This window comes from Zalophus californianus, chromosome 4 (genome assembly GCF_009762305.2).
Source record: "Zalophus californianus isolate mZalCal1 chromosome 4, mZalCal1.pri.v2, whole genome shotgun sequence".
NCBI lineage: Eukaryota > Metazoa > Chordata > Mammalia > Carnivora > Otariidae > Zalophus > Zalophus californianus.
The window spans coordinates 97,581,879-97,596,760 of record NC_045598.1 but is presented as its reverse complement, the minus strand read 5'-3'; the positions used below and the strand labels follow the sequence as shown (position 1 = coordinate 97,596,760).

Genomic DNA, 14,882 nt, shown 5'->3' with positions numbered 1-14,882 from the left:
TGTATCCGTAATTCACTCCTTTTTAGGGCCAAACAATGTTCCATTGTATCAAAACCAAACTGATGCTCCAAATTATCTGAGGGTTTCCTTCCCCTTTGTTTTTATTAAGGTTTTTGAACGCTCACTGAGGTCTCAGTTTTCCCATCATTGACTTGCAGAGTTGGCAGAACTCTTCAAGGATATCTAGTCTTTGTCTGAAAAAAATGCCAGTATGGTTCCAGCAGTTTCTGGCCACCCCTCTGCCCCTGCAGGCGAAAATAGCGAAGGAAGCCAATTGCCCAGGGTTTACAAGCTATAATCAAACAGAGTCGGATCCCTGGTGTTGTGTGAACAGAGATGAAACTGCCAGCAGCAGCAGCCTGCTGGCCAGACCCCGGCGGGCTTCCTCCCTCCGCCCCACCTGCCCCCTTCCAGGATTGTGGGGAAGCCTGTCTGGCTCTCTGGAACAATGGAACAAATAGGCCTCCGCGAAGTTGCAGGAACCTGTTTGACGGAGATTGCTGCTGTAATGAATCAAGCTCCTGAAACTCCTTCCACCTCCTCCCTGCACAAATATCCTTGGGCCTGAAGCTGTGTTTTTCCCCAGAGGAGCCCAAGCTGGGGCTTGCTCCTGGGAAGCTGGAAGAAACGTACTGAAGGTGGGGGAGGGGGGCATGGCGTAGGGGATCGAAGCATATTTTTTTTCATCCAGGGAGGGCCTGGCGCACTCAGGGCTAGGAAAGGGAAAGGCTTTTCTGTGAAACTCCCGACGCCGCAGCTAGTCAGTCATTACCCGGAGGTCACTGATGTGTGACCCGGGGCGGAGGGGCCTGGCTGCAGCACCAGGAACTGCATTCGCACCCAGACAGCGGTTCCTCATATACCTTTGCTCTTGCTACTAAGCTGGACATGGCTGATTGCTCCAACCAGGCCCCTGCCCACTGGCCAAAGAAAGAAAGTCATCCATCCGGGACGTCCGTACAGCTCTCCTGAAAGAGCTAACAGTCTCGAGGAACTGTGCTGTACTGAGAGGATCTCATTTGGTCCCTAAAGCCACTCTGTGATAAGTGCGTGATTATTACCACCCCAGCTCAGAGGAGAAAAATGGGTCTTACGGGCTAAACGGCCCAAATCGCTTGCTGGGATTCAAATTCCAGCAGGCTTTCTTGACCTCTGACCTCGCCCTGATGATGATGAAGATGGTCAGGATCACTTGTTGTATGCTTATGGGACAGAACCCCGTGTGGGGGCTGCTCGCTTTAGTCCCAATTCACAAGTGAGCAGCTGAGCGCGCTACCTGCCCTGCAGTCCGGCCGCCGGGGCCGGCTCTGAGCATGCGCAGCGATGCTACGCTCTATTGGGGGCGAGGGGGGGCGAGGGGGGGCGGGGGGCCGGGGGGGGCGGTGCGGCGCAGGGAGAGCAGGAGAACGCGGGAAGTGAGGAGAGAGGGCAGCCACCTGGAAGCTTGAAAGCCAATTAAGGAAGAGGAGGCAGCCGTCCTCCCTGCTGTCCACGGATGTTCCCAGATTTGGAATTAGAGCCGACTAGCCGAGTGACCTGGGTCCCCCGAGGGCGCTTCTCCCAGCCGTCCGACACTGCCAGCTGCGAGCTTTGCTCCCCAGGCTGCAGGCGGCTCTCTGGGCCCTGGAAGGACGAGTCCGGAGCTCTGCTCTCGCCCCAGGCCCTGCGTGCCGCTCGGTCTTCCTCCTGCAGAGCCTCCCCGGCTCCAGCGCTCAGGATGCCCCCGGAGCCGCTGTTTGACAGGTTTGAAAATGAACACCGCTCCTCTGCCGCCCCCAGATGTGTCTGCATCAGGCTGACATCTTCTTTATAACACCTGCTGAAAGGTTCGCGGAGCGGCGTTTCTACATGAGCGCATGCAGGATGGATATCCTCCAAGGGCCCAGGGAATTTTAGCACTAACAAGCTGGAAATGCAAGGACGGACTGCCGTGTGCCCGCGTGGACTGGCCCTGCAATGAACGTCTCCAAGCCCCGTTCCAACCGGATTGCGACCGCCTGGGGTTCTTGGAAAATGTTTTTGAGATCAGTTGTCTCAAGTAGGAGTGCTGACTGCTTATTTGAGCTTCCCAATGTAAATCTGGTTTATCAAACTTAACACTTTTTGGTTCTTGCTGAGTGCTAACCGTGCATGTAACCTTCACAACAACCGTCTGTGCTAGGTACCCTCCTTATGGTCTTCCCTGACGTACAGATGAGGAAATAGGGTTATGGAGAAGTTAAATAATGTCACCAGGTCACATAGTTAATAAGTGGTGGAACTGGGATTGAAACCCAGGCTCCCAGGCCGTAGGCTGCGCCCTGAGATACCCACGTCCCTCCCGGACCCGGCCCTGGCTCCTGACAGGGCTGTGACTGGCCTGGAACTGGTCCCCCAGGGCTTGGTGCAGCCTCATTGTCACCAGATCCTCCCTGCCTGGGAAGGAGGAGAGCATAATCACCGGTTTCCCCTCCCACAGAGATGTGATTCCCAGAGGCCTCTTGCTCGCCGTGGGAAACCTGGCTCCACAGCAGCCCTCAGCCCTGGGTCGTGGGACTTCAGGTCCCAAGCCCGTGTGGCAGGGAGCGAGTCCTGGTCCACACAGCACACTGGGTCCCTCATCTTTATTTAGGTCGATCTCTGAGACTCCAGTCACTTAGGGACTTCACTGAGTTAACCAACGCAAGGAGGAGGATGGTGCTCAGCGGCACGGATAGAAGGCGTGGGGGGGCTCCGTCCTCCAGAGGGTGCTGCCCCCTCACTGCCTTCTTGAGCCCCTTGCTTCCCTCCTATGGAAGCTTTCCCACTCAGCTCACAAATCTCAAGCACAACCTTGAGGAAGGAAGATGACAAGAGCGTTGGTAGGAGGGCCAAGACCTAGGAGGGAAAGTGATTGTGGAGATGGTTCTAGACGTGCAGACCAAAGAACTGAGTTAGAATCCTAGCTCTGCCACTTGATGGTTCTAGACGTGCTGACCGAAGAACTGAGAATCCTAGCTCTGCCGCTTGCTCCCACGTGATGCCGGGCAAGCCACATACTCTCCCGGTGTCTCAACTCCATCCTCTTTGAAATGGAAAAACGAAAATCTTCCTGACTCCATTGGGACTAGATGTGAAGATTAAATGCTCTGACAAGTCCTCTAGTTTAGGTGGCTAAATAATTGCTAGCCCCCAAATCACGGAATAATATTTCCTCCTTTTTTTTTTTTTAAATTATGGACTTTTCCTTCTGAAAGATACATGGCCACAATCTTAAAGGCCTCTAAGCTTAGTGCATCACCGATAAAGGAAACATTTATCCGTTTCAAATCCATCCATTCATTCATGCAATTGCAATTGTGGACTCATCTTGGGCTTTACACTGAATTATAAAAGTGAAATATGGCTTCCTGCGCCTGCCTTCCTCGTCCAAAAGGGAGAGTCCACAGTGGCTGTTTCCCTTTTCCAAGACACCTGCCTGGGCACCTGTTTTACAAAGAAACAGAAGCTCTCCCTAAGAGGAAATTGAACTTGTAAACTTGCAATTTTTAGCAACTAAATACCTGGGAGACCAGTTTAGCTGCCTTAACTCAGCTTTCCCAGATGCAGGAGAATCCATTCCAGCAGGTCTACATCCAAGGCTGGGAATATAAGGGGAGATAATCTGTCAGGCTTGTGAACCTTGAATCAGGAATATCCAAGTTAGCTTAATGCCTTTAAAACAAAGGAATTAAAACTAATTCTAACCCACATATGAAGCAAGGTTCTCATAGTCACATCTGCTGGCACAGCCATCCCTGAGGCCTTCAGTCACAGAATCATGAGCAGGGGCCAGAAGGAACCACCCCATGACATACCATCTCCTGGCGTGACTTCCTACGAGCCTGTCTTCTCTACCGTGTGGGGCCAAGACTGTATCGGACACACTGCTTGTGCCCAGATCATTGTATTTATTACCCATGCCCTGAAAGGAGAGACGAATGGCCAGGTTCCTTGTATTCAGGCAGAAAAATCCAGATCCTTTAGGAATGATGGCTAAAGCTTACTCTGTGTCTAGGGATTTAGAAATACTAACTCATGTAACCTACAACCAACCTTATGAAATAGGTACTTTTATTATCATCATTCCAATTTTATAGATGAGGAACCAAGACTTAAATAACTTGCCCGAAGTCACACTCAAAATGGCAGAACCAGGATTTGGACCAAGGTTGTTTGGCCCACGGGTCTGTGTGTTTAAGTGTCATGCTGGGTTGCTCGCCCCTGTTCTGTTCTTGAAAATACCCAGGAATGCAGAAGGATTATGTCCATTATGGAATTTGTCATCCTGAAAGTCGAAAAGCTGTCCTTGGATCTGGATGAGGTTTCTCTTGCCTTAATGACAGCCTCATTTATCGATGTATTCCGTGAATGTTTTTTGAGTTTTCCTTACTTCTCTGTAGACACAAAAACCTTTCGTATTCCTAAAATTAAGCACTAAGCGAAAATTTTGACTTCTCTTGTTTACATAAAAACTGCCACTCATTGAGATTTTTCTAGCAGAACCCAATTTTTATTCCTTCTATCTTTTCCTTTTTATCTCCAAATCTGCTCTAGCACGTAGAGTAGAAAAGGTTCCTGTATGTAGCTTTCCTTTTCATTAGTTCCAACATTCTGTGGGGTTTTCCATCAGAAACCTATAGTGCTGTCTTGCGTGTTCAGCTATAGTACTGAGGACACCTTTGTCCCTTTACAATATGGTGCCTAGACGACTTCTTCCCTCCCTTTACGCGAGTCTGTCTTTTGCACCTCAGATTTACTTTCTACGTGAATCAGGGTCTATGTCGTTGAATTTTATCCTCTTCATGAATTTCTGATTTGTCAAGTTCACTTTTAAATTTGGTTCTCACCTTCCAGAGTTCTTCCTTCTGGCTTACTGAAAGTAGTCATGGAAAGTGTTTTAGAGAATTCCCTGTTGTGGTCTATGCTTTATAATACATAACCCACAGATGCCCTATTCTGCCCAGAGAAGGGGGATCCAGAGGCGGCAGGAGTAATATCCCCCAACCTCAACTCCACCCAATCCCCACAATGATAATGAACTCTAAAGCCTGTGCCCCTATTCACCCCAAGTGTCTGTCATACACGGTGACTCGTGATACACAGCTTTCCCTCGCTCTCACGACGTTCTCATTACATCACTTCGCTTTTACAGAATACCTACATTAGTACCTGTTTTTGCTGATGAAAAGAAGTCCGAAGAGGATTTTTGATTTTATGACATGTTATTGCTTCTTCACTTTACAATATTTTGGTTCTTAGGAATGTTCTACTTTTGGATATCAGAGGAAACCTGTAATTCAGAAAGAGGTGGAAAAATCACACAGGCAGAGGACATCTCTGCAGGAAGGGGCTGTGGCCTCTTCTTTCCGAGCAGTAGCTCTGCTTTCCAGGTAGCAAGGCCTGAGGGGGCCCAGTCTGGATCTACAGTTAGCAGTCCGTGTTGGCGACATTGGAAGTGACTACACCCACTCAAAGCAGAACTGCCAAGAATGGCATGCATTCCGCCTGGAATGTACAGGAATGAGGAAATGCAGAGAAAAACCTTTACCCAGGGGCCGCAAGTAGCCAAACAAAGGCTAGAGCTCCCGGGGAGAGGAGAGACTTGTTAAACAGAAGGGCTCATAGTGGTGGGGACCCTGGGCAAAAGAAGAAACCTTTACAACAAAAGGGCAGTTGCCGGACGGAATTCTGCGGCAGGTGGTGAAGTTCCTGGTAGAGAAGGTGTACATTTCAGGCCACACGTTCAGTCAAGCCAGAAATGTAACTTTACACTCTAGAATCAAACCTGTAACGTACCCAGTGGGAACTGGGTCTGGTCCCATGGATGGCCCCCACTCTCACCCCACGATCCCTAAAGGTCCGGTGTCTCGCTGCTTCTCAGGCATAGACAGGTGGGGGATACATCTGGTCGGAGTCTGCTGTGGTTCTGTGTGGCCTCTAGCCCTTGTTCCCAGCAGGTCACCACTGGTCCTGTCCATCCCAACTGTGGCTTCGCCCATGTTCTTCAGAGCAACAGAGAACCGGTGGGGCCTCCTGGCAGACCTTTCTGCCCTCATGCTCCAGCACCGAGGTGTTCTCCAAGAGATTCTGGGGCCTTTCCATTTCCCAGAGTTTCATTCTGAAACAAAGCATGGATGCCCTATGCTCTGAGATCCCCTGGAACGGTGGCGTTTCTGTATGTGGACACACATGCGCACACTGGCGTGCCTCTGTGCGCACGCACACACACACACGCACACACACTTAACACACAGGCACAGAGCTTCTTCTCAGGGACTTTCCAGAATCTTTGTTTTTAGCTCGGGGTGGGGTGGGGATGCTGAGGGTTTAGGGTGTGCTTTCTCTTACTAAACGTTCTTCCAAAACTTTGTGTTTATGGTATAAATTTTATGCTCCCAGTCCTTAAAGGTTTAGGCTTTAATTTTTTTTTAATTAAAAAAAAATTGTGTTCTTGAGGCTCACAAGGCTTGTCTCTGCTTTTCTTATGAATCACCCCTCCCCTGGGGGCCATAAATGCTGATGCCTGAGGAGAGGGAGGGCAGACCATACAGGAAATGGTGGGAGAGGGAGGGAAACCCCATTTACTATCTCAAAGCTATGAAACCAGCTATAAATCAGAAGCTTCGTTTGAAGGTTTTAGAAATTCCGGGTTGCAGAAGACTAAGTGTCCAGGCTACGTGTTCTTGGTTTGTAGAGCTCTGAGGGATAGCAAGTTATTGGTTTCAAGAGAGGGCACAGAACACTGAGGACCAGGCAGGGGTTCTTCTGATCTGGGATGGCATTTGGCTGACTCAAGCCCGGTCAGTTTTCACATGCAGGTCAGCAAATTGAGCCGGGCTTTGAGTTAAGAACCAGCCACTTCCCTGTGAACTTTTAATATTTTTTTATTTAAAGTTTTTATTGCTTCCTTTGAGTAAGCTGCTTTGTGGCTGGAGTTCTCATCTGACTCATTTTATAGAATAATCCTATAATTGAGGGTATGCACCAAATGGCCTAAGAAACCCTCGTGGAAAAACCACTCCCTGCTCCTCATGCTGGAAGCCGTGTATGTGCAGGGGTTACTCAGATTTCTCGAATCCTGCTTCAGATGGCTACGAGTTCCTGGAAATCCTGAAACAGGTTGCCAGGGACAACACCGACAACCCTGACCTGAGCATCGTGTGGATTGACCCAGATGACTTTCCTCTGGTGAGTGTGTGTTCAGTGTGAGACCCGGAAGCATGAAGGAGGGTGTGAAATAGGAGAAGCATGTGCAGAAACACAGTGACCACCCCTATGCAACATGGAAGACCTTGGCAACATTGTGCGGCAACATATAGCTGGTGCTGGTGCTGACACCCACCATTCTCACTCCCTAGAGACCAGGGATCTGAGCCACCCACACGAGTGAGCTGGGTGATGTTCTTCTGCTAGCACTTCCATTTCTGTCCCTTGTCCCACTACCTCCCATGCTACAGCCTCTTTCATGTTCTGGGAGGGGACCATCATTCTCAGGCAACCTGAGTTGGTAAGTAATAAAAATCACACTTGACCATTTTGCATAGAGTGAAGAACTTCATGGAAGGAAGGAGTAGCCTCTCGGAGGGCAGAGACCCTGTCTCGAATGCATTGTGTTCTCCCAGGTCCTAGCACGCTGAATGTGTAAGAAACTTAAAGTCCAAACTCTTGCTAGTGCCAGCGATCAATGGCCAGAAAGCCTTGATTATATACTTAATTTTAAAGAGAATAAACAGAATTTGTATGGTACAGGAGCCCAGTGGTGATGACAATGGATGGAGCTAACATATTGTATGCCTGTAACTATAGTAAATTCTTCACAGGCACCATCTCATCGAACCCTCCCATCAACCCTGTGAAGTAGGAACTGTCAGAATCCCTATCGGACAAATAAAACAATAACTGCTGTCAAGGTTAAAGCTACTAAGTGGGAGATATGATATTCCGACCCAGGTCTGTCTGATGCCAAAGATTTATCTACTAGTCAGTCAATAGACTTTAGCTTGAGCTAACTGCTGGTAATCAGTACAAGTTTAGTTATCATTTGGTTATAAATGATAACTTCTCTTCTTCCGGGAATTAGCATTTGTTGCGTAGGACCTGACTGATCACATCATGATTAAATAGTAAAAATTGAGGGAGTTTAATGATTTCAAGGGTCCTGAAATCCAATCCTATATACAGAATAAGTCAGAGGCAGAGACTTTCATGGCATCTGAAGCCAATGTCATTATTCTGGGTAATCATAACAAAGTCATGACCTCATAAGACCCTAAATACTATAACTTTTTTTTTTTAAAAGATGTTATTTATTTGAGAGAGTGCATGAACAAGGGGCAGAGGGAGAGGGAGAAGCAGGCTCCCTGCTGAGCAGGGAGCCCGATGCAGGACTCCATCCCAGGACCCTGGGATCATGACCTGAGCCAAAGGCAGACGCTTAACCGACTGGACCACCCAGGCGCCCCCTACTATAACTTTTTAGTTAGCCTCTGCCTGGCTGTATTTTGAGTTTATCTGGACTGTTTTGTTATGCAAGCTTGCAGATGGTCTGCAGTTGTCCCAATCTATTCTATTTGTTTGTTTGCCTTGGTTTTTACAAAAGAGAAATCTTCAGATTGTTCAGATTTCCAGGTTCCTACTATCTCTGGTCCCCATCAGGCCATATATTTGCCTTGGAGACTTTCTGCCACTGAACATTTGCATTGCTTAGCCCCATGGCCCCTGACTCCTTTAGTCTCGCCCCAGTCAGAGATTAGTTCCTGTGGATTCCAAGCCTAGTGAGTGGAAAAAAACAAAAAAAAAAAAACAAAAAAACCCTTTATTTGCATGACACTTCCCAGTCTTCCCAGCCACCTCGTGGATCCGTGGATCTGAGTGGCTCAGGGTAAGGGATTTTTAAATGGGAGATTGAAAGAGAAGTGGAGGAAAATGGCTCTCTCACCACACATAAACTATAAAATTCCCAAACAGTCATTTGGGAACCAACATTGGGCCATCTCTGTAATATTCTTCCTTACAGCTGTAGAAGCTTTTATATTACATGTTTTCATAGTTGGTGTTATGAACTCCTTTTTTCATACTTATCAAGTGCTTGAGGGCTGAGGCCAAGCCTTCAGCTTCTGAAGTGCCCACAGCTGTTTTGAAGAACTTTAAGCAATGGTGACCTATGATGGGATGGCAGGTGGATCCAGCCACAAAACGTGGCTTTGACCAGGAATGCCCTCTGTCTGCTGTCTAATCTCATTGTTCATTGCTTCAGCTCGTTGCCTATTGGGAGAAGACCTTCAAGATTGATCTATTCAAGCCACAGATTGGGGTGGTGAATGTGACAGATGTGAGTATACCCTATGAATGCTTGCTCACCAGTCACCCTCAGCTTGTCCTGTTTTCTGCCATGCAGCCCAGACTGTGATGCCATGTATAGGAGTCTAGCCTCCCCTGCAATGAGCAGGACCCTCGGCCCTGCCCAAGCTCAGGAAACTTGCCAGTGTGACCCCAGCCTAGTCTCTGAGCCAGTCCCAATCCATGGCTTCAGGATTGTCTTCCATGGGCACTTCCTGGGAAAGGCATAGGCACGTTTCCTTGCTTATGGGGCCAGCCCGTCCCGTTTTACTATTTGGAACTTTCCATCCAAGTAAACTGTCCTGTATTTTCTCCTAAAGCCCAACAACAAATTCTTTTTTACACAAAAGAACCCACGCGGGAAGCTGCTATTGCACAATGGGTGACTGCGGGGAGAGGAGGGGGTGCTGCCAGGGAGGGGGCAGGAGGAAGATCATGAAGGAGGAGGAGGGGCCCCTCCTCACCATGCAGACACACTTGAACTGAGTGAGGGTGGGAAAAGCTGGTGTGGTGGACTGGCAGAGCATGAGGAATTTTAGATCTTGCTCTCTGTGGCTGATACAACTCCACCGTAACAAAACAGAAGGGGAGACAGATACAATAGATAATGAGCAAATAACGGACAGAAAGAGATGGTCCCAGAGAAGTCATTAGAGCCATAATTAATTGTGGTGGAAATGCTTGCGAATGGGGCCAGTTAGCATGTCCTGTTATCCTGTTGGTAGGCCTTCGGTCCCCTGGGGAATTCTACGTTTATTTATTCTGTACACTGCATTTTAAACTAATAATAATAATTAATACTTTCTAAAATTTACTCCAGTTAAAACATTTGTAAGTAAAACAGTAGACTCTAAGGTGAACAGCAAAAGTATTTCCCACTGCCCTGATCCCTTTCCTAGTCCCATTCCCGGAGGGAAACATTGGTGATAGTTTCATGGCTATCCTACCAGAATGTCATGTACGTGTTTGTTGTTATTATATAGGTAGCTTGTAGATACGCTCATGAAATCAGAAGGAAAAGAAAAAACAGTGCAAATATAGTTATGATTCACAATAATACTTGATTTCAGTACCCCTGGGAACTGCCCCAATCCTGGGCTACCTGCCACCTCCCAGCACTTTCCACGGTATCAGCCTAATGGTGGGGATCAGGAGGCAGGCAGGTTAGGGTGGGGAGGGTCTCTTCCAGGCAGTGCTTTGATCCGGAGGAACCAATCTAGGGTGGGAAGGCAAGGATGAAATTCGGGGTGAGTGGTAGTGGGGGTGGCATCTCAGGTTGGAGCAGCTGCTGGGCCTAGTGTGCTGGGCCTCGCCCATTCCCCTGCCAACCCTCCACAGCCTTGCCTCCATACCCACTCTCCTTCTCCAGAGACCTCTGGGGGAAAACTACACACACACACATGCACACACAATGGAAGACACGTTTCCCTTGACATTGCACAAGCGGGCTGCTACACATAGCATTCTGCACTGAGGCATTCCCATGAAACAGTGTGCACATGTTCCTGATGGCCGGGCCCGGCTGCTTGGAACCCTCTGGTCTGGCTGGGCCTTCCAGCACTTGCTCACTCGGTCCCTCGCTGCAGGCTGACAGTGTCTGGATGGAGATCCCTGATGATGATGACCTGCCCACGGCCGAGGAGCTGGAGGACTGGATCGAGGATGTGCTTTCCGGAAAGATAAACACTGAAGATGATGACAATGAAGATGGGGATGACGGGGATGACGATGAGAATGAAGATGACGATGGCAATGATTCTGACGAGGAGTCTAATGACGACAGCGATGATGATGATGAGTAGCCTGACTCTGAATGGTGGATGAAAGCACAATCACAGCGGCCCACTACCATTCAGACAGCACCGGGGGGGGGGGGGGGGGGGGGGGGGTGGCAAGCAGCGCCGGCCCACTCCCATCAGCTCCTTCCCCTTTCCCATCCCTTCTCCCACCCCCTTCTCATCAGGAGCTGTACCATTCAGCAAAAATGCCTCTAAACCCAGTAATCCCACTCAGCAAGGACAATTGGAGAATTATTCCCATGTGGACTGTCTTGATTGTCTCAGAAAAGCTCTCGTTCTTTGCCAGACCATCAGTGGTCATGGCAGTGCCGGAATCTGGCGGTCTGGGGAACAATAATCCCCTGAAACCCCGACTCAAGTTTACTTGTTGTCTTTGATGTGACAGTAACAGAATTGATAGCTGGCAAACTGAAAGCATAGAGTGACCTTACAGTCAGAGCCCAGGGAGACCGAAGATTAATTCATTTAGCCCGCGTGCCTAGAACATCAGTGACGATCCCTCCTTAAGGCAAGAGGTGCCCTCTTAGGAAAGGCTCAGTCTTAGAAACAAGTTTCTAAATCAGGTTCTCTTGGCTCTATTAAACTTATTATTTCAAGTGTATGTCACACCATTATGAACTCAGATCCAAGTATTTGGACAGCTATCGGGAGGCCTTGAAACCCATGTGTACAGACGTAACAATCGTTTCTAGGACATTAGGATATGGGATGGGAGGTTGATTTGCTTTCTGAACTTCCCTTTACTGACAAGTCTCACATTATACGCAAGGGAGTGGGGGGAACTGGAAGGATTAAGGCTTTTTAATCTTTTCTGCTGGGTTCATGCCCCTGATTGAGTCAGCTGGCTTCCTAGCCTGCGCTGGGATCTGGATACACTTTTCTGTTGCTGCTAGTGAGCCCTCCCATTGGGAGTGAAATGTGGTTTATCCAGGGGTCAATCAATGCTCCATTCGTCAGCGCTCCCACACTTGAGCAGGACAATAGCTAGAGTTCATAACGGTGCCCTGAGGCACTGAGAAAATCCCAAAGTGCCTTCCAAACTATCTAGAAGTTATGTTGTGCTCGGTAGTTTTAGCATTAAGTTTGCATTATCATGTTCTAATTTATTTTCTCAACCTTTTAACACGCGTAAGACACTGTGCAAATTCTTCGGAAATAGAGTAATCCTTTTATGGAATAGTAGCCAATTAATTCTGTCATTAAACTTATACTTTGAAAACATTGAGACTATCTTAAAAATCCTCTCTTGGTTTTTTCCAATCCTGCTCATTCGCTCTTGGTTCCTCTCCTACCTCTCTGTTCCTTCTGTTTTCCTTTCTGGCCCCTCTTCCTCCGCTGGCCCTTTAAATGATAGTATTTCACAGTATCTCTCTACTTTAACATTCTTCCAAGGTACCATCATCCATGCCCATCAGCTACCACTTGTGCGCTAATGACCTCCAAGTCTGGGGCTCTAACCTTGACCACTCCCTTAGTTTTAGATCCACTCGTTCATCTTGGTTTGGAGGTTGCACAAGCAATTCAAACAACAGAGCAAAACCCCAACTCATTACCTTCTCCACTAAATTCTCCTTCTCTTCATGGTGTCCCAGATTGGAAGAGCGATATCACCACGTATCCAATTGTCTATGTGATCCGAAGGGGCCCCCTTGCAACCATGGCATTTTGCGCATACCCCCAATTGTGGAAATTGTCCTTTAAATTGTAGTACATGTTTACCTGTCTGTCCTTTCGCTAAATTGTTGGAGGCAAGGGATTTATTTATCTTTGTATCCTCAGCAGCTAGCACTTTGTCCAGCACAAAGTAGATATTCATTTATTGAATTGATGGGTGAATAATTGATTAAGCAGAGTACCTATAATTCCCGAGTACTGTTGGATAACAATGCTTACAAGGCCTCCTTATTTTTATTTCTCCCCCTCACAAAGCCAGGCAGACAATTCCCAAGCTGGACTATGCTGCCATCTAGCCAGATCCAAACACACCTCTAATAAGCTCTTGGGAGGTACATTTTCAAAGCAATCTTTGAAGCTAATCTTTCAAATAGCCAAGGAATGTGGTCTGTCATGAAAGTGTCTATTCTCCAGCCCAGGAAAATTCCCTTGCTCCTGGAGGCCTGAGTAATACACATCAAGTTAAATCATGTTGTGGTACTCCCATGTCAGAGGCACAGAGTGGTAAGCTAGTACTATTTGTGAGTAGTAGTGCTGTTTAGTTATTGGTCTAAACCTTTGTAAGCTCGTATTTATTGAATGTTTGGCATGTGCCTGGAGCACTAGGCTATGTGCTTTACATGTATTATGTCATTTAATCCTTACAAAGCTCTTATGAAGTAAGTCTTGTTATTATCCCCATTTTACAGATGAGGAGACTAAGATGCAGAGGGCCCAAGTAATTTTCCCAGGGTCACACAAACACTTTAAAGGAGTATGATTGTAACCCCATTTTTATACTAAATCAGGGATTTAGATGAAATTAAATTCCTTCATCAATCAAAGGATTCCATTTCTTTTCCTCAGATAGAGTCCTGAGATGGACTCAAGTGAATTTCCCATAATCCTTTTCATGGCTTACGCCAAGATACTCTTTCTCTTTTCCTCTGGAGGGCATAATCACCTTATCCCACATTGGAAATGGAGGCTAATTAGAACTGCAAGGTCTGGCCATCCTGTTGGGAAAAAAAAAACAAAACAAAACCATTGTGTTATCAAGAATTTATAATCATGGGGCGCTTGGATGGCTCAGATGGTTAAGCATGTGCCTTCAGCTCAGGTCACGATCCCAGGGTCCCGGGATCGAGCCCTGCATCGGGCTCCCTGCTCGGCGGGGAGTCTGCTTCTCCCTCTCCTTCTATTGTTCCCCCCGCTTGTGTTCTTTAGCTCTGTCAAATAAATAAAAATCTTTTAAAAAATGCACATTTTCAGTGTATTTTTAAAAAAAATTTCATTTATTTGTTTGTTTGTTTATTTGAGAGGGGGGAGGAGGAGAGGGTAAGGGAGAAGCAGAGGCCTTGCTGAGCATGGAGCCCGATGTGGGGCCTGACCCCAGGACCCGGAGATCACGACCTGAGCCAAAACCAACAGTCAGATGCCCAACTGATTGGGCTACCGAGGGGCACCCCCCTCAGTGTATTTTTAAAAAATAACATAACTAGAGACAAGCTTGTCTTCTCCATAATAAGGCTGTGTACTGTCTAGGCCCTAGTTCCTATAAGGCAAGAAGCCCACACTGGTAATAATGTCACTTGTCGTAGATCATTACTAAGTAGCTTTTGATCAACAATCTCTGATACATGCAGACACACGCTTCCTAAGCGCAGATGGGTCCTGGGGCTCTGCCCTCCAACTTCCCACTCTCACCAGGGTGTCTCAGCCTTGCTCAGTGAGCATCAGAATACTGTCTGCTGAGCTTATTTAGGAAACACAGATGACTCTCACCAGCCCAGATACCGTGACATGCCACCTCCGGAGCTGGGGCCTGACCATCTGTATTTTAGAAATGGTCACCAGGGACTGACACAAAGCCAGGGCAGAGACCAAAGCTCATCCAGTCCCCCAGTCATCTCACCCAGCCCATGGTTACCAACATCATCTGTCTCTAGCCAGGCTCTCGTGTTTCCAAAGCCCTCACCCCAACCGTCTCTCCTGAACAGTTTCATCTGGAGCTCCCATAGGGACCTCAGACAAACACGGCTTTGGGGTTTAAAGATCTCCCCAAAATTAGGTCAAGAAGTCAACAGTGCA

At 47.7% G+C, this 14,882-nt stretch overlaps 1 protein-coding gene across 2 annotated transcripts in view; it reads left to right on the top strand.

The window, feature by feature from the left end:
- The window catches only part of CASQ2 (calsequestrin 2), a 68,705-nt gene extending 56,337 nt beyond the window's left edge, over positions 1-12,368 (top strand). For both annotated transcript variants that reach the window (XM_035727381.1, XM_027613271.2), the window contains 3 exons: positions 7,088-7,188; positions 9,257-9,331; positions 10,926-12,368. In XM_035727381.1, coding sequence (XP_035583274.1) covers positions 7,088-7,188; positions 9,257-9,331; positions 10,926-11,141 — 392 coding nt within the window. In that variant the 3' untranslated portion in view covers positions 11,142-12,368. The remainder of the gene's footprint in view (positions 1-7,087; positions 7,189-9,256; positions 9,332-10,925) is intronic.
- The last annotated feature ends 2,514 nt before the right edge of the window (positions 12,369-14,882 follow it).